This window comes from Colias philodice, chromosome 9 (assembly GCF_061535455.1).
Source record: "Colias philodice isolate Cphi_HAF_F1 chromosome 9, ilColPhil1 Martin Lab GWU primary, whole genome shotgun sequence".
Classification (NCBI taxonomy): Eukaryota; Metazoa; Arthropoda; class Insecta; order Lepidoptera; family Pieridae; genus Colias; species Colias philodice.
In genome coordinates, this window is record NC_143094.1 from 7,895,555 (window position 1) to 7,922,289 (window position 26,735).

The 26,735-nt window shown below is 32.7% G+C and overlaps 1 protein-coding gene across 2 annotated transcripts; it reads left to right on the forward strand.

The window, feature by feature from the left end:
* Positions 1-889: 889 nt before the first annotated feature.
* LOC149485959 (G protein-coupled receptor dmsr-1-like) lies at positions 890-24,527 on the forward strand. 2 transcript variants are annotated; one of them, XR_016316082.1, is made up of 6 exons: positions 890-1,090; positions 15,220-16,080; positions 18,178-18,361; positions 21,270-21,436; positions 23,187-23,260; positions 23,901-24,527. XR_016316082.1 is itself a non-coding variant. In XM_089699279.1 (6 exons), the coding sequence occupies exons 2-6, from the start codon at positions 15,319-15,321 to the stop codon at positions 23,924-23,926; spliced, it is 1,227 nt and encodes a 408-aa protein (XP_089555405.1). In that variant the 5' UTR covers positions 890-1,090; positions 15,220-15,318; the 3' UTR covers positions 23,927-24,527. The 2 variants fall into 2 exon arrangements, 1 of the variants encoding a protein (XP_089555405.1); XM_089699279.1 differs by having other exon boundaries at positions 21,270-21,450.
* The last annotated feature ends 2,208 nt before the right edge of the window (positions 24,528-26,735 follow it).

Here is a 26,735-nt window from a genome sequence, read left to right on the forward strand (position 1 = left end):
TTTTTATGATATGATTTGTATAGGTAACAAAGTAATTAGACGACATTTTTTCTTTATTCTTATTTATGTTGTTTCTCATCATTGTCGAGGTAAGCACAAATGATTATCTGTAATTAATAACTTTATATCCCGTAATCTATAATCTTCTTCTCATAATGGTATGTTCTAGAGTCAAGAATATATGAATCATATTAACTAGCAATTTAAAAAAATTATACCTATTGTCGTCGCCTTCCATTTATATTTTATTTGTGAACGTATCATTATTTTGTGGGGTATTAGATTCCCTTGTTATTTGATAGCTCCCAGGCATTTGAAAGGTATCGTAATTTACTTGTACCTATGTGCTATAGAATTTTAAATCTAAATAATGATTGCCTTCGGCAAACAATTTGATTGCTTTTGATTAAAAGTGTATTTCAATACATTATGTTATTAATATTTTGTTATTAATATTATCTGAAAAAAAGTTTCACACAGAATATGAGAACTTAATTTAGGCTAAAACATTCAATCCCATCCTTTATAAACTAAATCAACCGATATAAAGTAGAAATGTCATTACATCATAAAGTATTATGGGCCTTGCTCCCCAGTAGGTTTTATGATTCTAATCATGTAAGCGAAACGCGTGTTGGGTTTTCAGTAGACATGTTAACTTCATTCCCATTCTTTTATTATGATAAATGTTTGAATCAACTTGACTTCGGCTCTAGTTATGGCATTAGTTAGATTAGGAGAAGGGTGCACCCATTGTTGTGTTTAAGCGAGCTTAATGACTTCGCAGATACGTCGGTTGTAAAAGATTATAACAAGGAATAATTCAAAGTAGTACCGTTTACATGAAAATTGCGGTCGGAAAATCCTGGTTCTTTGCGATTGTCAGACGTAGCAGTGCGGGCTTGATCGTCGCCGACATCGCACGTTACAATCTAATTTCTTTAGCCGCGATAAACAGCAATAAAGCTATGTTCACTCTTTTTATTATCTCCATAAAGTTGACAATTCAAGAAATATGCTTGATTTTAAAGCCAAGTGATTCGTAAATGGCGGAATTATCTTCGCGGTTTATAATGCTTTAAACAAATGGGTAAGTCTTGTTAAGTTAAAAACTGTTGTATAAAGTCTTTAAAATTATTGTTTATAAATAAACATTAAACATAAATAATAATTTATTAATATTATGACATATTTTAACTCATATATTCATAAATTACCTAACTATAATTACGTATTAAACTTATCTATTTTGTTTATATTCGTAATAAAAATACGTCATGAATGGCAGTCGTGATAAATAAGAATACTAATATTTACGAAGTAGATTTCGTGAACGGTAACTTGTATATGTAGAGTAAGAATTCACACCGTTCGTCATAAAAAAAATTCCGCTCACAGTAATTCTTGCTTGAGAGTTGAGTTGCTGTCTAAATGTAATTACAAGTATAATAAGAAAGACCGAATATCTTTTATATTATGTCGGAAGTACAACTGTACTGTGTGTGTCGGTACAACTACTTCCTGGTAATGATCCTTATGTAATTTGAATTGCCGTTGCCTTGGCAAAAACCCTATCCATGACATATTCCTTTGCCTGACTTACATAGGGACCATACCATAGGTACTCGACCTCGTATGCTAGTATATAATTATGTAAGTATATTCAATTAAAGTTTAAAAAAGTATCTAATTAACCATACTGTCATAATTTATTTTATTATAAAAGGACTGAAAAAATTTCACCATGGTCATAATTAATTTAACTAAATTCTAATTAGCCTCCTTTTTTGTTTACGTGTTGTTTATGGGCGGTGGCTCGATGAGTATTATCATAATTATTATGAGACATGTGAAATGGATTTAGTACGGAGTACCTATTAATGTTTTTGATACTACGATATTAATATCTACTTGTTTTATCACATTAGTAAATAGGTAAATGTTTTACGTAGTAAATAAAATAAATAAACTGAAATATTGAATTTATCTTCAGCTAATTCAAAAGCTTAATAAGAGCGGAGATTGTCTCTAAAATAATTAAAATAAATATGTTTATAAATAATTCAATATACCTACTTCATCAAGTAAATTAAAACTAGCTCAAGACTCATTAAGCACATTTTCTCGTTTTATTTTGTGATTATCGATAAAATTATTAAGGGAATTGAATATTTAAGCATCCAAATATTTATGAATTGGATATGAGAAGATCAAAACCATTTGTTCTGAGAACTTTTCTGATTTTTTTTCTGTTTTCGTCTTTAACAGCGCTAATTATTTTTTATCAAGGCGACAGACGGAAGATCATTAACACGAATTGGGTAAATATCAGGTAGATACTCAATCAGAAAATAAATAAAGACACACAGGTACTACTAGAATGAGAAGAAAATAGGTTAAGTTCCAGAATAATCCATCGAAATTTATAAAAATCAAATATCTCACCAACAACGTCGCTCGTGCTATAAAACATGTTCAAGGAAAAATTATTCGAAGTGGTTTGTTTCATGGTTTGGCAACTATTCAAGAGTAATCAATAATTTCGTCAGGGCAACAAAATATTGGAAAATAATAGGTAGTAAAGTGGTATTTTTTGCAGTATAATTTATAACTGTCTCACCGTTGTTCCTTAAACATGTGCAGAATATAGAGTATTCAAATTGAATGCGGGTGTGAGGTGAATTTCAAAACTTTAAATTTCAATTTCAGCCTCTGCTGTGTGTGAAAATAAGAGTTATGTTCCATAACAACTTTGCTCATCCATTCCCATACATATTCGATAAGTTGTAAATGAGGATACGTGTTAGATTAAACTCCCTGCGAGCCGAGGTGCTTTATTTAGAGGAACTTTCGATTACTTATAGTTGAAGTTTTTTTTATAATAAACGAATTTGTACTATAAATACACGGTAGTGGAGATCGATTAGCCACTATATAAACAACGGAAAAGCGTTAAATAGTCATTATGAATCATCTAAGAAATTTCTTAATAATTTTGAATGGAAAATAGAAGTCTGTTTACAAATTATTGAATGAATTATTACAAAAACAAATTTTATAACATTACCTAGGTACTCTTACATTCCTTAGCAATTTAGATCTAAAACAATTTAAACACCTGCACCACAAATATAAACATAATTTATCAAATACCTACCGGTGAATCAGTCGAGAACTATACAAAGTCAAGTTTTCTTTTCGTAAACAAAAAAAAAGCAAAATTTTAATAGTAGTTTAAGAATACTTAAAATCTTACGGCATTCGTTTATGGCACATTAAATTATCAGTGAGATCCATTTAACAATTATATTATTAATACCTTTATAACTTGGATTTACAAGAATGGAAGTTTGCGTAAAATTTTCGCTAAACAAAATTTATAACCAAGAGCAAAACTTTGGCGTATTAGACGTCAGCTAAAATATTAAATAAAGTTACTCTGATACGTTTGCACATTTTGACTTCACGTTTAGTAGGTATTTTTTATAGACGAGCTGATGTACCTGCTTTATTACTTTCCTTAAATATAAAAAAATGTAGAGTATTTTTTCCTTGAAAGGACCAAGCCAAGTTTGAATTTTCCACAGGCACTGTTCTTAAAAACATTGTATTACAGTAATAACTTATTATACTTTAATACTTAATGTTTTTGTTAAAAAAAAGTTGCATTTAAAAGGGAATTTCAAAATTGTTATTTATCAAACTAAGGTTTTCGAAAGCGTTTTTTCTTATTTAAATGTATAATATATGTACAATACATATGAATTATTATGAATAGTCATAATTAATAATAGTCATAATTGGTCCGAGTGGCAGGGAGCCGCTGGATGCAGGCCGCCGGTGACCGGGCGTGGTGGAAAACCCTGAGGGAGGCCTTTGTCCAGCAGTGGACGTCCCACGGCTGACACGACGACGACGACGACGATAATCTATATCTATACCTACATATAATAAATCTGTAGAAGGGTCAATTCTGTACATTGAAAATATTGAAAAAATAAATAGCAGGGGGTGTTACTGGATCGATACCAAACCCAAATATGTGATTAAAAAAATTTTTGTCTGTCTGTCTGTCTGTCTGTCTGTCTGTATGTGAAGATATCACGTGAAAACTAACGGTTCGATTTCGATGAAACTTGGTATAATTATACCTTATTATCCTGGGCGTAAAATAGGATACTTTTTATCCTGTAAAAATACGTAGAAAAAAAATAATCTTAATTTTTCAGTTTTATCCATAGACGTTATTCTGTAGAACCGCGAACACACGTTGGGTATTATAATAGGCCTAGCCGTATTTGGGTCCAATAGATATTTATAAGATGTTATTGTCAGAGTTACTCAAAATGGAGAAATAAACCATCCACGCGAAGACCCACATCCGCGCGGACGGAGTCGCGGGCGGAAGCTAGTTAATAATAGAAAGGCGAGATCCATAAAATACAATCAAATACCGAATAACGTCACATCTAGTTAATTGTTACTAATTTCTTCATCACCCCATTTTCCGCTCCGGCTCACGTAATATATCTAATAAAACATATCATGTAATGGAGGAGCCCTGGCAGATCATTATTTTCTTCATAGGAAAACTTATTAGTAATGATTAGTAAGAAAAACTTGTTATTATACGTTTATTATTTATGACCAAAATAAACAACATAATATATGAAAGGAGTTTTCACTGTAATAAAGGCGAGGTGATAAAAAAAAACCATATTGCCTGGATCGTAAGCATTAGTGATCTCATTGTTAGGCCAACTTCAATCAAAAAGCCGAGGGATCAATACTAATCGAGCATGCATAAATTAAATTGAGTTTTCTATTTGCACATTATCCACATCAACTCCGCACCGACGAAGAAAAACATTGACATGTCGGCAATCGAATGTTTGACGACACGTGACATGTAACAACCCGCATTTGATCAGCTTGGACTTACCACAGATTAGAAAATAGTTGCTACGTACCTACCTATCTATACTATACTTAGGTATAATATATACATATATAATATTATAAAGCTGAAGAGCTTGTTTGCTTGTTTGTTTGAACGCACTTATCTCAGAAGGAACGAACTACTAGTCCGATTTGAAAAATTCTTTCGGTGTTAGTTAGTCCATTTATCGAGGAAGGTTATAGGTTATATCATCACCCTAAGACCAATAGGAGCGCAGCAATGCGGGTAGAAACCGCGGGACACAGCTAGTACTCTCATAATTATCTATTTAGTAATAGCAGATAGTAAAAAAGTTATATATCTCTGTTGTAATTATACTGGTATTGTCGCGTAATCAGTCGTCTTTATGCAGGCTCATCAAACATTTGATCTCAATTTGTGAACATAATCAATAACTCAATGCAAACTGATTTATGGTATTCAGTATACTAAAACTATATACTAAATAATAAGTTCCAAATTAATATAGAGGTCAGAGCTTTTGAATTTGACTATCACTGACATGGTTTATATTTTCCTCCAAAAATATTTGTTATTTTGCCTTTAAATTTTAACATAATGGAATAAGACATGAGAAAAGAAAAGTAATTACATTGCGTCGCCCCTTTTTATCTTCAAAATAATTTCTCCGTCAGCTGATTTGAATATCGACAGGAACCTATATAATAGACTGTAGAAGCGAGGTCTGCGGCTTTTCAGTTTTTCTCTTATCTAACTGTAATAGACAATAGGATCAAATCTTTTTTCGCACCTTCATCTCAATTAAGCAGCTTTTGTCTTTAATTTCCCTTTGTTTCATTGAATAATATAAAATTTAATAAGACTAATTGAAATCAGTAAATATTTAAGACGTAAAACGTATGTCGCAATCATAATTTGGTACCTTAAAAATATGTAAAAGTTTAATACCTCGTTGTCCTCGATATTGCATAATTCATACCAAAAACATGTTGATATTTTTGAGCTACGTATTGATAAGTTATAATAACCTTAAACTTTAATTTAACTTGAATAATTAAGTTGTAGTTTAAGCTTCGTGTCGATATTGCGATAACATTTACAAGTTATCATTGTTAAATCATCGTTTTCTTTTAAAAAATTGTACGGGTTGCAAGAAATTCCTGAAGCAAATATTATGTATTAAAAAACTACCTATATATTTCTATTATTATTGCTTTATGGTACCTAATCGTATACTTCAAATGTGATATTTAAGTCCTTATACTACGAGAGATATAATATATTTATAGACTTTTTTGTTAGCGTTAAAATATATTTTTAACATTTTCCTTAAGGTGATGAATTAATTTTTCTAACATTTACGGCCCTTTTTAAACCTTCGTAATTTTTATATTATTAAAGTTGTCGTGATGAAAATTCTTGACAAGAAAGTTCAATAGTAACACAATACGTCTACCGTTTTAGAAACATGATTCCATGATATTTTCTCGATAGAAAAAAAATACAAAGTTCTCATTGTTATTTTTTTATAATCTATGGCATCTTCAAAATAACAAACGTAAAGTTACGACTTTTTGGATATTAACTATAAAATATACAACCTATACGTCTACCGATTTAGAATTTTGAAATATGCGATGGTTTTGAAATAAACAAGAAATACTTGAAATTAGCGCGCGACCAGCCAATATAGCGAGAGCCGCCCTGTACCTTCTTACCCCGATCGCTGCACGAGTCATTCCCGCTACGGCCGTCACACGGGGAACTTGTGTCGCTCGCGCAATCGTAAAAAAGGGTGACAACACGATAAGACAAAATGAGACAAATGGGGACAATAAAGAAAATAAGAAGAAGAAACATAAAGGTTGGAGGAAAAAGAATGCTTACAATTGGAACAAATTAATGAAGTAAGTTGGTTTTATTTTAAATTTGATGATAATTGTATTTTTATTATTGTATAGACGATGTTTGATATGTACCCCTGTTATAAGAACATAACGAATGTGTAAGATTTTTTTCATTTATAGCATAGATAATCTTTTCAGAAATCCGGAATCCAGAAGGAAAATAAACCCACTGATTGTTCACAATGTGAACCCCACTCCTTCGTAAGTACCTTTATTCAGTCAAAAATGTAGGTATGTTATCAACGTTCTACTGGTTTTATCGCATGATTCCATTTTTAGCAGAAAGCAACAAAGTGCAAAGAAATAAAAAATCATGGTGAACTTAGTGGAAGTATGGTGGATGTAATATGAAACAGGAGCTCATTGGAGTAGTATTATATTTAAAAAAAATACGAAAAAATTTCAAGAATTACATTTCTTAGTAGGTGGTAGATAAATACATATGTTGTATAAAGAATTTGATGTTGATATTTATTTCATTTATACTTACTACACCTGTGCGGGAAATTGCTTAGTACTAAAACAGGTTTATATTCATATTTACATAGTAATGTGAGTTTTCATTTCGAAAAATTTTGTGTAAGTATATTAAATTGAGTTCCTGGGTGATCTGGAAACACAATTGGGCCCGGAAGATGGCGCTGCAGTCACTCCTCCTAATCACATGAACCGATTTGGATGAATATTTGTGTGCACATTTCATTGTTGTGGGATGATTGGTTGATTCGTTTTCACATTAGCTAATATTATGTATTTTTGTTGTTAGAAAGTAAACTTAATTTAATGTTTAAAATACATTATTATTGGTATAAATAAGCCAGTGTTCGTCTCACATTGCTGTACCTGCCTACCTACCCTACCAGGGCCTAACTTTGTTCTGGCTATTTTATTTTGATTATTTGTAATGAATAATTACAATTATAATGCATACAATTATAATAACGAGTGCAAAAAATAAATACATGCGTCAATATATTTTGTGTTTTTTTTTTAAACAATTTTTTTATTTAAAAAAAAAATATCATTCCGACCGCGGCTTTGCCCGCGTGGAATTAGGTTATATCGTGAATCCTGTTTTATCCCACAGAAGTGTTCAGTTCGAATAAAAAGTATCCTATGTGTAAATCCAAGCAATTAGCTATATTTTATCAAAATTGGTAATGTAGTCTTGACGTGAACGTGATTAAGTAACAACTAACAAAAAAATATACAAATTAACATCCAAAGTTTCGCATCAGTTTTACTGTATTAGTGATATCTTCCACTCTTGACTTTGACTGAGAAGAATTGGGTTTATAACTTCTTTCAGAAATAGTACCTTTCATTTCTGGGCATGATGTAATATCTACGTCAGCATCAAATTCTATCTAAATCAATTCAGTAGTCCGCGTTATTGAGTACCATTTCATTTTTTCAGAGTAACAATATTTTTTGTTATTTTAAAGATTATTTATAACCTGTATTATTTTGTAATAAAGTAAACATTACGAAATAATAATAATTATTAATAATGTCTAAGTAGTTGTTGGAAAGAAGATTATTTGTTTATAAGCAAGAAAATAAAACCAATAAATCAAAAATTGAGTAAATGTATAACAATATTATAACTATATGACGACTCCATACATGTTTGTCCCGAGTCGGCCAGCGGCAGCGCGGGGAGTTTGCAAGAATGACTTCGCGCACACCCGCGTTCGCGATAGCGAGCTATTAGACTCCGCCCGCCAAGCAGTGGATTTTTTTTTGTGTATCGTCTTAAAATATCCTTGATGTCTCATAAACAAAACGTAAAATACGCGCAAAAATAGCAAATGCGAAAAATGTGTTGCGAATTCTTTATTTTATTATAATTCAAGAAAATATTTTACACACCTGTTACTTGCTCATTCGTAAAGATTGATGTCCCATACACGTCATTAGCCACGGTGCCGGAATAACAGCCTACATACGCGAATAGAATTATAAAAGTCACTTTTATTATAAAAGGTTTCTGAAAATAATACATCATTCTTTCTGAGAAAAGAAACGTACAACCGGGCAAAATATTCAGCATCGTAATAATATTGAAGTGTTCGCTTTAACGAAGTACATTGTCCCTTTTTAATTTACTCTCTGTTATTAAACTTTTCTATAGCTTTCTATTGTATAGGTACCTATCTATATACAATATATTTTTTGATAATAGAAAATACCGTTGATCTAAAAATCTTCTCACCCTTTCGTAAAATGAGTATTCTTTGTAGGTATGTTACGTAAAATGAGTGTTCTCAGTTCTCACTTGAGCCGGATACCTATTCGTCCCTTTCCGACCCATCCTGCAATCCCTTTTCAGTTTTGGTCAGTAATATCCGTTGTTGTCTATTGAAGGAGATATTTAATAACACTTAACGAATAAACTGTCTTTGTTACAGATCATTTATAGCGTCACCTCCTTGAGAGAACTTCAGCGACTGTGATCTGATATATTGAACTATTCTATGATAAAATTGTATGAATTGAATAAAATATGTATATAACATAAGTATATATAGTTTTTAAAATGTGCGCTCATTATAATATATTGTTGTAGTACAAAAATATTTACAACCTATTGGTTAAACAAAATTAATTAATTAAAATGCATGCACATGTCGCGGTGTCGTTCGAACGTTTTTCAGAGCCGCGGCTGTGTGTGGTGTAGAGAAATAATATTATGGTGTCACTATACTACATGCCTCGCTCCTGGGACCTGTCGGGACTCATGTGTCAGCGAGTGTTTCATTCTACGTGGAAAATTTTTTAAAATTATACGTGAAAAAGTATAATGAAATTAAAATTTCTTGTATCATAAATTTTTGCCAACAATTAAGATAAGGTTTAATTATAACAAAAAGAAAAATGTTAAACTGCCTCAAGGCGCTTCAGTGAGAAGGGTTCATAAGAATTATTATAACAAAAGTTACAGTATCACGCAAAGCTTTACAGGGTGAAACCAACTACGTTTCCCTTTTATCAACTCCTGACGTTTAAACAAACTAAAAGCAGTGTATTTGTAGGTGGTTAATTAAAAATATCCGTCGGGTTATTTTATTGGATGACGGATAAATTAAATTACGCAACGTACTCGTGAAGGCTTTTCAGCAACTAAATGATCGGAATTTTTTAAATTTATTATGCAGAATTTTTCTCAAGTGGTAAATATATACCTAGTTCGCTGGGTCTACTAGTAATATATTTAAACTTTGATATAATATAAAAAATAAGTGAATATGCCTATACTTTATAATCTACGGTCTCTGCTCTCCTTTTTCTGGTAGAACGCGTTGCTTCGCCAGTTGCTTCCATCCTCGCTAATCTATTTTATACTAAAGACTTTATATTATTACTATATACTCATTATTATGATTAAAACTAATCGGAATATAAAATTATATGACAAAATTATAGTGTAAGCACGGTTTTGGGTAAAAAAATCTGGTAGGTATTTTCTACAACATTTTTAAAGAATATGTCTTTTCTAGTTTTTAACGCGTTTTCCCTAGTTAGAATTACATAACTAGTTGTAAAAAAATGCCTTCATAGGGAAACGAGTTTTTGTTTAAAAACAAACGTGATGACATCACAAGTAACAGCTATAATTCTACTCATATTTTTTATATTGCCTATACGTCACATATTTCACCTTGAAATGGGAAAAAAATATTATTTATTAGTTTGCATATAAAACCCGTTAGTTGTAGTTATTAGTAAAAATGATTAATGATTCGTGAAGGCACCAGTGGAGGCCCGAACTTTTTAAAATACAAGTTTAAATTATATCTAGCCGGATAACTAGTAATGCAATTAACATTTTTTTCAAAACCTTTATCTTTAGAGAATGACAGAATGTAAACCATCACAAAAGACTTGTTTTTAAACAGTAATACATTTTATTAATGTTATTTCAAAGTAAATATTTAAGATCGTCTAGTTTAGTTTTAAGGTATAATCAAACGTGCCATGCCTTCTGTGCCATGAATTTAACCTCGACGTAAACAAGTCAAGTGGGCCAGATCAGATCCCTGCTATTGTCCTAAAAACTTGTGCTCCTGAGTTGGCTCCAGTCCTAACGCGTTTGTTCCGGTGCTCTTACACCTCTAGCACTGTCCCAGGCTCTTGGAAAACCGCCTTGATACACCCAATACCCAAGAAAGGCTTACGCTCTGATCCAAAAAACTACAGAATTACATAACTAGTTGTAAAAAAATGCCTTCATAGGGAAACGAGTTTTTGTTTAAAAACAAACGTGATGACATCACAAGTAACAGCTATAATTCTACTCATATTTTTTATATTGCCTATACGTCACATATTTCACCTTGAAATGGGAAAAAAATATTATTTATTAGTTTGCATATAAAACCCGTTAGTTGTAGTTATTAGTAAAAATGATTAATGATTCGTGAAGGCACCAGTGGAGGCCCGAACTTTTTAAAATACAAGTTTAAATTATATCTAGCCGGATAACTAGTAATGCAATTAACATTTTTTTCAAAACCTTTATCTTTAGAGAATGACAGAATGTAAACCATCACAAAAGACTTGTTTTTAAACAGTAATACATTTTATTAATGTTATTTCAAAGTAAATATTTAAGATCGTCTAGTTTAGTTTTAAGGTATAATCAAACGTGCCATGCCTTCTGTGCCATGAATTTAACCTCGACGTAAACAAGTCAAGTGGGCCAGATCAGATCCCTGCTATTGTCCTAAAAACTTGTGCTCCTGAGTTGGCTCCAGTCCTAACGCGTTTGTTCCGGTGCTCTTACACCTCTAGCACTGTCCCAGGCTCTTGGAAAACCGCCTTGATACACCCAATACCCAAGAAAGGCTTACGCTCTGATCCAAAAAACTACAGGCCGATTGCTGTTACCTCCTTACTCTCAAAAGTGATGGAATCTATCATCAACTGCCAGATGTTGCGGTACCTAGAAGATCATCAGCTGTTAAGCGACCATCAATACGGTTTCCGTCGCAGCCGTTCAGCCGGTGATCTTTTAGTTTACCTAACACATCGTTGGGCGTCTGCAATCGAGAGTAAGGGGGAAGCCATGGCGGTTAGTTTAGACGTAGCGAAAGCATTTGACCGGGTGTGGCACAAGGGGCTCCTCTCCAAGTTGCCTTCGTACGGCCTCCCTGAGAGACTTTGCAAATGGATAGCCAGCTTTCTCACGGCAAGAAGCATCAAGGTCGTTGTCGACGGATCATGCTCAAAACTCATGCCTGTGAATGCTGGTGTCCCACAGGGGTGCGTGTTATCGCCTACGCTATTCCTCTTGCACATCAATGATATGTTACGAATACGCGATATACATTGTTATGCGGACGATAGTACGGGTGATGCCACTTATACCGGATTTGCAAACATCTCTCAGGAGCAATTGGACCAGCACAGAAAGGAACTTGTGTCAAAAATTGAGAAATCGCTCGATGAAATCTCGATATGGGGGCAGAGTAACTTAGTCGAGTTCAACCCCTCAAAAACACAAGTCTGCGCTTTCACCGCGAAAAAGAAGCCTTTTGACGTTGCGCCCCAATTTCAAAACACTCTCCTTAAGCCCACGCCTTGTATCGGAATCCTCGGGGTTGACATTGCGAGCGACGTTCAGTTCAGGGGTCATCTGGAAGACAAGGCTAAACTAGCCTCAAAGAAGCTAGGGGTGCTCGCAAGAGCGAGACAGTATTTCACGCCAGCTCATCGCCTACAACTTTACAAGGCCCAAGTTAGGCCACATATGGAATACTGTTCTCATCTCTGGGCTGGAGCACCCCAATACCAGCTACTTCCTTTTGACCGCCTTCAACGTCGAGCCTCTCGAATCGTCAACCGACCCGAGCTCACCGATCGGCTGGATCCGCTTGCACTGCGGCGTGATGTTGCATCGCTGTGCGTATTTTATCGGATATACAATGGAGAGTGTTCTGACGAGCTTTTTGGACTAATACCATCCGCGCAATTCCACAACCGCACTGCACGACACAAACTGAAGTACCATCCACACCACCTGGATGCGTGGCGCTCGTCTACAGTGCGATTCTCGAGACACTTCTTACCGAGAACCACGCTGTTGTGGAATAAGTTACCTGCTTCGGTGTTTCCTAATCACTTTGACTTGGCCACCTTCAAGAAGAAAGCCTACAAATTCCTAAAAAGCCAACAAAGCGTTCGTAAAGTCTCTGACAATGCGAACGCTCATGGGCGGCGGCGAGCTTCCAGGAAGTGAGTCGCCCGCTCTTTTGTTGGAGTTACCATAAAAAAAAAAAAAAAAAAAAAAAATTTAACCACTTCTTCTACGTAATCCTAAAATGTAGCTTGGTAAAATATATTTCCAGTGAGAGTATTCTTTAGAGAAGAAGGAGTATATAAACATCTCATACAAAAATATGAATAACAATTTTCATGAAATATAAAGTATCTACTTAATAATATTACCCACTGTGAAACAAAGCACTGAAGTAGCAGGACTTTATGAGAATCTCAGCTCACCCGGGGTTTCTTAATGCTTTTAAGGACAATAACAGATATAAAGTATTCGAGCCTGGAGCGAGATCATTCAGCTTCGTACAGAAACATTATTATGAATGAAAAATATAAGTGCAGAGGGGACAGTATTTTGCGAATTTAATTCTCTTTTATTTTGCTGCCTTTGGGACATTCGAGCATTGAATTTTAATGTTCTCATAAAATGCTGAAGTATTAAGAACAGTTTTATATGAATTTTTCTTGCGTATATAACTATAATTCTTATGATTGATTACTTGCAAGATAGATTACATTATTAAACCGTTTTATTCAGTTTATGAAATTCCACAGCGGTCCCTTTCGCGTATTCTGTCAAAATAAATTAAACATACATTTCGAGCTTTATATAGCTCTAGAGGCCCGCCCCGGCTTCGCCCGTGGTACATATTTCGCAATAAAAGGTAGTCTATGTCCTTTCTCGGGTATAAAAATATCTCCATACCAAATTTCATGCAAATTGCTTCAGTAGTTTAGGCGTGATTGAGTAACAGACAGACAGACAGAGTTACTTTCGCATTTATAATATTAAGTATGGATTGATAGAAAGCTACCTACGTCATTGTAATTAATAAAATGAGCGTTTGTTTTACTAGACATGAAAATTAATGAAACGTTAAGGTAAGGAAGGATAATTGATGTGGATCATAAAGTTTTCACGCATTTCATAAACACTTTCATTAATATAAACACCGCGGAGGTTTCTTGTTTGTTGCATCTTATATAATTTTGTGGGAAAAATTAATGCTCGTGGGAAATTAAAACATTCAATCAATGTTAAGATTAGCAGCTTGCAATTTGCAGTCTATCCCGTAATTTCCATCATGAATCCTTTATTTATCTCCTAGATCCTAATCACACACACACACACATTTACACATTTACAGAGGCATTATGTTCTTTTTAAAAATTAATGTCCATAGGCGGCGGTGGTCGCTTACTATTAGATGATGCACTAACTCGATTGCGCGCTCTGACTCAGAAGAAAAGCAAAACTAACCAGTAAGATTTTGTTGCTTTGTTACCATATAGATACTATTGTAGTAGAGATAAAAGTATACAGAGCAAAGGTAGATAATATTATTATTGACCGACGTTCTCGAAACGACGAATTATTTTATATTATATCTATAATGCGTACCTAAATTATATCGATGTATATCGACATTTCAAACCATTCTAGACGTTTTGCTAAGGTTGCGTATCAATTGTCTTCTTGAGAGGGATTATCTTGAGCTTTAGCTCCCGCCTCAATCGGCAATAATTAACTCTTAAAGCTAAGAGCTAATAAGAAACGGGGCGCCATCTTAAATGCATCCTTATAAAGTTATTTCATCAAAGATATCCAATCCAATATTAGGAAAATGGCGATCAATATTATGCGGGACTGAAATGTTACCCCACGCTTGGCTTCTGTGACGGGCTTGGTAGTTTGATAAGGATATTAATTTTGTAATAGAATAAAGACTCATTGGAGGCATATGCACATTAAACGCGAATATGAGAGAAACATGTTAATTAAAAATAATTAATTACAGTCAAACACCGTCCTTAATCATTCAATTTATCAGAAAATATATCTTTATACTGTGTATGTTTCATACCATATTTTACCAGTGGCACATTTTTTTAATCAGCATGTTTTAGAAAAAGGTTTTTAAGCACAGCAGCGCTTTTCAAGCTTGTAAAAACATGTGAATGTTTTTACGACGCTTTAAAAATATTTTGCTCGCGGAAAATCCTGTCCTTTGACACTATTACAGGCTATAAAAGTTTAAAGTGCTTAAAATTTTAGCTTTTATTTTGCACGTATTCTTTTTAAGTGAAATTTAAGCATACAAATTATTGTTTCAGATACTACAATGTTGATCAAAGGGGCGCAAAGCCGCGTAGACAGGGGTGGTTGTCCCAAAAATCAATGACTGAGTATCAGGAGGAGGACGAGAGTTGAAAATGGCTAATGAAACCGACCTCTATTGTGTGCCGGGAGCCACAAATTTCAATAAGGCATACAGGCGTCTTCACGGGTATTTAGCCATCGTTATCTGCATCGTCGGTTCCGCTACAAATTCTATTAACATCACAGTTTTGAGTCGGCGGGAAATGGCCAGCCCCACAAACTCGATTCTCACCGGGCTGGCAGTGGCCGATCTCTTAGTTATGTTGGAATACATACCGTACGTGTTGCACATGAATATTAAAATTGGACCGCAAGTGAATAAAAACACATACGCTTGGGCTGTGTTTGTGTATTTTCATTCGATATTCAGTCAAACATTTCATACGATATCAATTTGGTTGGCCGTTACACTTGCAGTGTGGAGGTACGTTGCCATTGCGTTTCCCCAAAAAAATAGAACGTGGTGCAGCAAACGAAACACTGCAATAGCAATAGTGAGTGCATATGTCATGTGTCCATTTCTGTGTCTTCCTATTTATTTTGCAATGAACATAATGCCTAGTGAAGTGACTCCACAAAATAATTCAGAGTTCGCACAGGATTTATCTTTGCCGCAAAATCGGACCGTTTACGTGTTAGAAATGTCGAAGAATAAAGAACTCGTGACTGCTATCATGTGGATTTATAGTGTCATATTAAAACTTGTTCCAAGTATTGCGTTGTCGATACTTAGTACGTGTTTGATATCAAAGTTAACCACCACAGAAAGGAGACGACAGAAGTTGCTGAAGCGTTCCACTGTTGGACCCAACGAGGTCAGTATTAATTTAATGATTAATCAACTTTACTAACTTGTTAAACATGAACAATTTGAGGTTTCAAACAAGCTTTTGAAAATTGTTTGCAAACTTTTTAAATTTGGCTGTAACGTTTAGGTTTTGTACATAATGTTGAAATAATACGAGGAATTACTAACATTTGAAAGCCTCATTTTAGTGTGTACTGTTAATGGTTGTAAAATCTTAACACAAATGTTAACTACGGCACATCAATTGTATCGCACGTGTACCTCGTAATAATAATTAATCATTTAAGTGTTGCTGTTCATTCTTCTAATAATATCAGATGTAAAACTAATCATGATTGAGACTAACTTAAGTTGAGTATACGTAACATAGTGTAAGCGGAGTATAATTAAAAAATCGTTTATAGCTTATGATCTAATAAAGTCACACACTATAAATTGTATGGACCCGCAAATGATGATAATGAAGAAAAGCCCTTTTTTCTTTGTTGGCCAATGGGTAGGAAGGATTGGCTGCATGCATTTAATTAAATGAATTATATAGTTTTCATAAAAATTTTATATCAAAGGCCGATATCTCTCTCCAAGTTTTAAGGGCATGGTTTTAGAAAGCAATTAGAGTGCGCTGCAATTCAGTTAACGCGGCCGTAGTCGTGAACAAAGCTCTTGTCGAATATAATCCTATGATTGTCTTAGTGCGCCTATTTCATGCACCGACATCAATTATACAGCCTACGTCTATTTATGAACACAGCATGTGCACGTATTGTATTCGATAAGTAAGGATTGATAAATTTCAGAATACTTATACTCAACTAGATACAGTAAAAAATCCTGCATAATACAATGACAGGTAAGAACTTAAACATAAGCTATAAGTTTTAATACAAAGACCTACCTCCTTAAATTGCTTTATATTATTCAATATCTTCTGTAACAGTGGGCTCTAAATTGTATTTCCATTTAATCGAATTTAGACAGCTGGAATCCCATTAGCAATTCTAAGTCGAAGTTGATTAATAAAACAAAATCTGGAATACTAAGGGGATAAATACTTAATGCGCCAGTAAGTGCGGGATAAATCTTCTAATTGTATTCAGAATATACAATGAAATGACCCAATGAAGGTATTCTGGAGTTGGTAGTTTCTGCGATCCATTTTGATTTAGAGATGTAAATTATATGTTAATTTTTAATAAATAATAATCAAAGTAATAAAACTTTGATAATTATTTATTTATTAACACTATTTCCATGTTTATATCCATTTTGCTCTTATGTCATAGGTATAATGCCATATTTACCGATTTTAATAACGTTTCCCATAACCACATATGTATTTTATTAACATGTAAAAAATATGAGCTGGCCCTTAAAATATAAAAACTTTTAACTGAAACAAACGCATATTTGGTATTTCTCATGAAACCCGAAACTTCCTATGCGCATTTTTAAGAGTAAGGCACATTATTTTTCAGAAAATTAAAGAAGCTTAATTGTTCAGATTATAGAAGATTTTTTAGATGATAAGAAATGAGCAAAAAGATGAAAATAAAGAATAATAATAATTGGCCTTAGTATCGAAACGAGGTATAGTTTTATTTAAACAAATGAAATAGGTATATGTTTTGAAGTGTATACAACACTTTTATTTATGATGGCGTAACAAATGGATTGCACAAAGTAGATAAAGACTTTGGACAAGAGTTTTAATACATACATTAATTACTGACTAAGTAAAGTAAAAGACCGTACTTGTCGCGATCAATACTACCCACTTAGTATAAGGTTGAGAGTTCTTTACCCAGGATTAAACAAAAAGAACTTGTCCAGTATAGCTTCATTTTGAAACTAATCTGAAATAATCTCAACTAAATCACTATGGGAATATTTTTCTTCGTACTTATCTGCGAAAATTTATTGCTGTTACAAATGTCCATTACACCCTTTGATCTCCTTTTGATATACAGTATAAAATTTGCCGATGTAGAAAATAAGAGCGTATGTACATTTAACTCGTGCCATTTATTTTTTGCAAGCTAAGCTCGCTGTGTTATGACAGATTTGTGGAATTATGTAATAATTAGTCGAGTGATATTTTTTACAGCCCGAAAAACAATGTCTTGCTGAAGATTCAAGCGCAGCACGTAGATCAAGCAGGACGGACAGGACTACCAGAATGTTGCTGGCTGTTCTGGGTCTTTTTCTGTCTACCGAAGTGCCCCAGGGATTGTTGGGACTGGCGAGCGCGTTAGCACCAGACTTCTTTAAAAGCTGTTACAGCATGTTTGGTAAGCTTGGATGTCCTTTTCATATTAATTTTCTGTTTAATCTACCTGAAACATGAACAATATTCATGTTAACGTCGGCATTGCGACTTGTCAGATAAAATAATTGAAAAAAATTTACATATTAAAAAAATCATGGAATTCAAAAACCACGTACATAACAAACGGGAATATTAGCAAGTTTTATTTATTCTCATAATTGATAGATATTTAAGACCCTTGAGTACATACAATAAAGAATTAAAACTCTCCCATTCAAAATACGAGATTGTTATTAGGTGTATCTAACACCTGGTGCTTTGAAATTTTAAAGCTTTGTATTATTTAACGTAGATAGATGATAGAGAAATGTTTTATCATTACTCATCTTAAATGATGTTCTACCTCGCCAAACTGAGGTAAGTATCATATCGCCCGGGAATTTATGGTTACAATAAAACTTTTACGATTTGTCAACGAAATAAAATTTACCTTTCGTCTAAATTGGGTTAATTATCTATTACTATGGAACAATAAAAACGTAGATTAGCGGTTAACTATACATTTAAGATACCTTTTACATGCATTTTTATCTATTTCGTGATTAGAAATTGTAATATGTATTTTACACTCTTCAGTAACTTGAAACAAAGTTACGTGAAATATACGTAGGAGACGAGATTTTATGAAATACAAAATATACTCCATAATAATATTACTTATACAGAAATATTAAATGAAATAATTTAACCCTATTGACAAAATCTGTTGCTTTTCAATTTGCATATATTTTCTTAGATGGAAACGCTCCTTCGAAATAAGATATTTGCCTTTTAAATTTATTATATCACCAAACTTTGACATTTTATTAGCCCTAAATGTGTAAGGGGAACTTGTGAAAACGAAAAGTTTTTATATTTATAGGTCTTCAGTTCAAATGTTAAATGCCTATATTAATTATTATTGTGTATTATCTAGATTTCGAGTAATTGGTTTACTCGTATATTGATATCTATATCGGCAAGTCTTACAAGATAACTGTTACTATAACTAATCTATGGAAAACGATTTGTTTCTTCATAGAGACATAGTGAAAACAGTAAACAAAAAAATTGGGATAATTTTTTTCTAGTATTAAGCTACTAGTTATTATTCTGTGGTATTAATACAATTTAATCGATCCGATAATTTTTTCCTTAAATGTTAAAAATCAACACTGTTAGCTAAGTTTTACTTCTGCACGATGTTTGGTATTAATTTCATGTAGAAGATTGTTTAGTATTTGTTGTAATCCCCTTATCTATCTCTTCACATACACAGAACAACCCTTTCACGAGATTTACATAATCTATGTTTTTCGCGTTAATAACACATTCAACGTTATTTTAAGAGAATTAAAAGAGAATATTATAGAACACTCTTTTGTTCTTTATTTAAGAGGAAAATACGGTCGGCTGAGATTGAGGGCAAAGTGTTGTTCCCTTAATCCAATGGACTAATCCCATTGCTCATTTATACCGCAGACATATCCACGGCCCACTAAACCATGTCATGGCCTACTAAGGTACAGGCTTATTTGTATTTAACAAATGCAATCGAATGCAAAGTTTAATATCGAGGTTCTAGCCAGGTGACCGATACCCAGAGGAGTTCATTCTTCTTTTACTATAAACATATTACTCTACTGCTTTGCTAAATTGCTTAGAGGTAGAGATTCTTGGGATATTATTATTGTACATTTTACTATGGGACTTAGGCATTGACAAGAACTAGCAGAAGGTATGTCTATCTTGTGTAGGGGTGGGTAACAAACCCTTGTAAATGAATGGTAGACGTTCTGCACATTTACATTGCATAATCGGAGGCCGAGGTCCATATCTGTAACCGTTCTTAGGACCGTTGTTCTAAGGGATACAATTCTACAGTGCTATCTCAATTTCTATTTGAATATTTCTATAGGTAACAGTTTTGACAGAAATCCTAACGGCTTGTACATAACAACTTTTATATTCTCATCTTAAAATAAAGAAAATATAACACATAATAATGTATAACAAACATCATCACAATCTAAATGTTATCGAGTGAGATGTGTTGATGTGTTCTTTTATAAGAATAATTCGAGTTTAGCTGGGCTAAACTCTTCAAACAATAAACAGTGAACACTTGCCAAGAAATTCATTACTGATTTATAAACATATTATTACACACTTTTTCAAATCATTATTTCATGATATGGTTTAAATATACTTTTCTACATTTTGTGTTCGATTCCACGTCATCTATAGATTTGAAGGGTGAATCATGTAAATTGTTAGGTACTTAGTTATTCATACAAAAATCACACAATATAGGTAATATAACTAGATATTAGTTACATTCCTGTATAAAAATTTGAAATCTCTTTAGTTATGTAGTGTAAAAGTATGTAATATTCTAATAAACTTTGAGCTATGATATAATTTAATTAATTACATGTTTCAAAGGATTTTCATGTTCCTTAGTGTTGAGAGCATTTAGCTGGCTCTCAGGTAAAGTGTTTTACTTTATATTAGAGAACGGTGGACTGCGGAGCACTCAACTACATACATCGTAATGTTGTAGTGTAGTTTGTGTTAAATAGTTTTAGGTATATACCTACTATATAGCAGAAACTTGAAACTCGACGTGAATCTAGAGCCTCGTTCATTTATTTCAAAACCTGTAATGTTAAACAGAAACATTCAGAACACGATAACAAACATCCTTTAAGGCTAAATAATTTTGTAAAGCAAACACGCGAATAAGAACGTTCTCTCGTATTTTCTCAGCTCAGTTAAATTCATCGACAGCATTATATTATTTAACTTCAACGTTCATTCAATTTGCAATCAGTGGCGTTTGTTTTATATATTTTAGAGAGATTTTCTTTACCATGTTTATATTTCAATAGGTGATTTAATGGACGTTCTGGCGCTTTTCACATCTTCGGTGAATTTCGTATTATACTGCAGTATGAGTCGGCAGTTCAGATGTACCTTTGCAAGGCTGGCGCGGCGGATGCTATCCGGGACTGAAGAATCTACAAAATTCGTTGCCAAACAAGAGCCAACTACACAGGTATTATACGACAGGTAGACAACGAGGTTTTGCGTGTTATAAGCTTTATAACAACTGCAAGCTTTATGACTAACAATTCGCAATTTATTAATATTGGTGTTGCAAGTATTATTCCGCATCAAAATTTACAAAATTTGATAAAATATCACAATGCACTTTTTTTGTAAAGTGCACCTTTTAATCTTTTGCGGCCAAACAAAACTAACAGGGTGAATTGGATTGGTATTGTATTAACTACGTCAAGATTTTAGTTTTCTTTACACTTTCTTTCCTACTCTCTCTAAAACATACTTTTACAGATTTTTATTTCGTAGCTTGTAAATATATGTGTCGGTATATAAATCTACATTCACTAAATAGCTGTGGAGGATCTTCGAGCATTCTTCATGTTGTTACATTAATCTGTAAGGCGAGTTAAAAAGGAAAGCTCAAGTGGCTCCGTCAGACGAATAAAACGAAATGATTGAGTGCCTGCCGCCACTAGAAATAACAAATTTGAGTCTGGCAAAGAAACCTGATCTTAGTTTTGTAATTTATTTGTTATGGAACACTTTTTAATGAAAATATTAATTTTGTAAAGGACGACAAACGTGAAACAAATTATTTTTTAATTTATATTGAACATTTTCTTTTAATTTTAATGTTAGCTGCTGATAAATTGATATAGTCGTCTTCAATGTAATATGATATAAAATACAATTAGTATATGTACTGTATGGCATGTAATACAACCTTAATTTTGAAACGTGACATGTACATATCATTATATAATAATTATCATAATTACAACGAAGTTTAATTCACACTCAGTTCAAATCGATTTAATAGTTAATGAATATATGACCTTACCTTACGTTTCCTTAGAAACGAAAGCCTTCATACATTACAGGATTCGAGCTTCCAAACAATAATGGGACAAAGCTCCCATACAGGCTATTTAGCTTTACGGTAGTCCCTCTACAACTCACGAGCACGCTTTTATCCCTCGGACTTATACTTACTTTAACCCTAATATATACTTTTCACATTTTATATAGAGACTTTTATACAATTAAATGTAAGAAGATATACATTAACAATGACTTTAACATCGTATAGCACTGCAAATATAGAAGAAATGCTTTTAATACAGTTGCTTATAATATTTTAATTAAATAAAATATTAAATAGTACATAGGTCCCTAATCTTTGATAGATGTACTGGTAAATACGTTTTAAAAGTTTAACCATTACGTTATCTGTGTGTTAATAGATTTATCATCTATTCATAGCAGTTCATGCTCTCAGTTTGCCGATATTCAAACGGCAAAGTTTATTTTCTCGACCTTGATCGTTTCGCCAATACCGTGCTATGGTTTGATTGAAATTTCTTATAAATTTTAAACATTTGTAAGTAGGTACGTTTTCTAGGACTGTCGACTTTGTGAAAATTAATAACAATGACAATGAATGAATTGACTGACCGGTTGGCTTGGTTGGTAGTGGCCCTGCCTGCCAAGCCAGAGGTCGTGGGTTCGATTCCGACGCGGGGCAAAAATTTGTGTGATGAACACAGATGTTTGCTCTGTGTTTGGGTGTTAATAATCTATATAAGTATTTATTTAACATTATATAATATGTATGTTTATCAGCCATCTGGTTTCCATAACACAAGCGAAAGCTTAGTATGGGATCAGATCGTGCCGTGTGTGAAAATTGTCCTGAAATATTTATTTATTTATTTAATTTATTTAACGTTTATTTGTTGTAGGTCACCGGTCCCCTATAGCGACAGATCCCCGCCCTCGTCAGGGTGGTGGAGGAGAGTATTATATAATTTTACAGGTTTGTTTTAAAAATAATCTGTTTTGACAGCTGATTTTGGCCACGATTTATACGAATATTATTCTTTAGAAATTCAATGCTTTCATCTTTGTTCTTTGAGTAATTCAATTATTTTGCCAAAAAATAATCGAAATATTTTCCTTTACAAATTTTCATTTGATTTTTTTTAGCTTTGAAAATACATCCATTATGCCGTCTGAAATATTTTGAAATAATTTTTAAATCCTTCTACATTTGTATTCGATCAAAAATTTATTGTATTATGATGACCTAACAGTAAAAGTTCACTAGTGCGTTTTTAAACAAGTCAACATTTAATAATTGTTACTAAAAGACAAACGGCTGTACGTGCCTTTTAACAAAACCATTAATAACCGCAGGCGGTTAGTTAAAATGAAAGGAAAAAGGCAAAAATTAATGATCACCTAAACGTTTCCACAAAGCTGGGGTTAGTTCGGTGAAAGATATTATACATGCGGTTATACCACGTTATACTAACTGCTTTCAGTACTAAAAGTAATGAAATATATCGCTGACTTGCGAAAATATTTATTAATTTTGATAAAGGCCTGTGCTATTGAGAATATTTTTTTTTACAATTATGATTTAAATGAAATTACATTAAAATTTTATTTTTCAGGTTCTGGCGCCGAAAGAGACTTATGATTTTACCTTATAATTCAGATTTTGTTACATATCTAGATTATAAAAAGGTCATTTGTATACTTAAATTATTATATATAATCTTAATATAAATCGTCATAGGGTACTTGTACATAAATACGTATATTTAATATTGTGTACTATTAATAATACTTGTTCTAATTTTTGTATCTAGAAATAAGTTCACATATTAGTTTTTGCGTCTATTGAGCCATGACGCAAGAACTAATTATTGTATATAAGGCTTACTTATCGAGTCCTAGAATAAGTCCTTACGATTTTCGTTTTAATATTGTATATTTTAGGGTCCAAATTAATTCGTAGTACCTACCTATTTTGTAGAGAATTATTGACGTACATAAAATAACTTTAGTACGAAGTAAGAGCCCCTTAGTCAATTTTTATCTTTAAATATTTATTTTTTATACTTTGTAATTGTAAGTATAATAATATAAGTGTATTTGAAATGTATCTTCATTCTTTGTGCATAGATTTTACATTATGATACCTTAAAGTAAATTGACAAATAAGGCTTTTGTCGATTCACTTTTAATCATTATGCGTTAAAATTAAAATGTTTTACACGATTTGTTGTGGATCAATAAATAATTCAATGAATTATAATTTGTATATTTTTACACCCTTAAAATTTCCATAATCCGTAACACTGAACAGAACGTATACGTATTATAATTGAGTCAATCGCTCACGGGTGATTGAAAACAGTCGCAAATCTGTTATGAGCCCAAAAGCTTTAAACATTTTAATATTATCATATTCGTTTCGGGATTTGACGCATTTAGTTCTATGTGACCTGGATTTCCGCTACTGAAACCTTGATGCTCTATTAATAAGAGATCCATTTGCCACTTAACACTTCACGTTAAATTAATTTAGAAGTGAAATTACATTTTGCGCATACGTACTTGGACTTCGGTCGCGATAAATCGTTAATTAAAAAATCGCATGTATGCAATGTCCTTATGTATATTAATTGATAGCATAATGTCACCTTCACAAATAATTAATTTTCAAATCTAAGAGCAGTATCGAGCCTTTAATTGTCTGATTAATTAATTTCGTGTACATAGCCGTGGTAATTTTGCCACGCCCACGTTTTCATTAGTAAATGCAATGTTTCTCTGTATTTAAATATACGTGTGGGAATAACAATTGCTGCTAATACAATACCGCGAAATAGTTAAATGTAAGTATTCTTACGCTCCCTAGTTAGAACTTACCTAACATTGAAAATTAAGAATGTTCGGGAGAATTTTACATTAATTGAATTTTTGTTGTGTATTGATAGATGCGATGAATTTAAATCTAGTATGAAATAAACAGTCAAAGTTAAAACACGTATTTTTCTTCAATATCCCTCTACTGAGCTAATTTGAACCTTAACACAATAAACAAAGAATAAAAGATTGTAATTATTAACTAGATGTGCTCCGCGGTTTCACCCGCATTGCTCCGCTCCTGTTGGTCTTAACGTGATGATATATAACCTTCCTCAATAAATGGGCTATTTAACACCGCAAATTTCAAATTTCGGACAAGTCGTTTCTGAGATTAGCACGTTCAAACAAACAAACAAACTCTTCAGCTTTATAATATTATATAGTATAGATTTGTTCAATAGCTTTAATTCTTATCTATGTTCAAAGATAGAACTGATTAATTGTGTTCATTATTACGCGCTTTCAAGCTTACAGAACTTCTGGGAATTGTTATTTACGACAGGAAGATTATTATCACACTCTAGCTGTAGGTGCAATAATGAACGGCATAAGGTATTTAGTTTTTTAATTTTATTTTCAATGGCTTTGCCCGTAACGGTATTAGTAGATTATCAAAAGGATTATAGATGAAGTTTTTATGCTTTTTTTAAGAATGCGCTAAGTTGAAATATTCTTTTGATAACTTTGACTAGCAATTTACCATTTTCTTTCAGTTTAGGAATTTGTGCAATTTTTGTTTCGTAAATAATTTAATTTAAATAAGAGTAGATGTTTATAGTAGAGATGGTACATTTTTATTTTATTGAAATAAAAAAAAATCTCTTATACGACCAAGATTCGATTCGAAATAGACAACAGTATGGTTATATATTGTATTGGCAATAATTATTATGTATTAATATTTTGTTAAGATTAATATTTTATTTGAATTCATTTTTATTTTATTACTTAAATAGCTTGCACAGCTTGCATGTTTAAGAAAATAGAATCGGATCCCACTTTACGAAAAAAAGTTTGTTGTCATTTCGCATTCTTTTAAAATATAAAAAAGTGTGTGCGTGTAACCTTTACGCGCGATTGAAGTAAAACTTATTAAAAGTATTATTTAAATACTTTATCGTAATCCAATGAGCAGCGAACATGAAAGACCAAGCAAAATCTGGATTTGACAAAGGGGAAGCTGGAAGTTAATCTTAGAACTAATATTTTTAAGACTCTCGACCGACAATAATCCATAATGTCACAGCCATCTTTGCCAGATTAAAGTCTAAACCCCTCAGGAAGCTCTAGTTTGTTTTGCTCCAAGTTTATTTCAAATCAAAACTGTATTTGTTTCGAATACAATCATTTAATACACATACACTCTGTTTGATCAGGCTTGCATGTGAACTAAGCTCTCTACTAAGCCTGAGCTCAAAGCATGCAAATTGGTTTTGTTTTGTGAATTGTAAAGCAGACACTCGCTTACATGTCTCAGACATTCGGTCGTAACCAAAGATGATGATTTACTACGACTTTTTTTTTAATTTGACGTGGTTACATAAATTCCGATATAATTATGATATTATTAA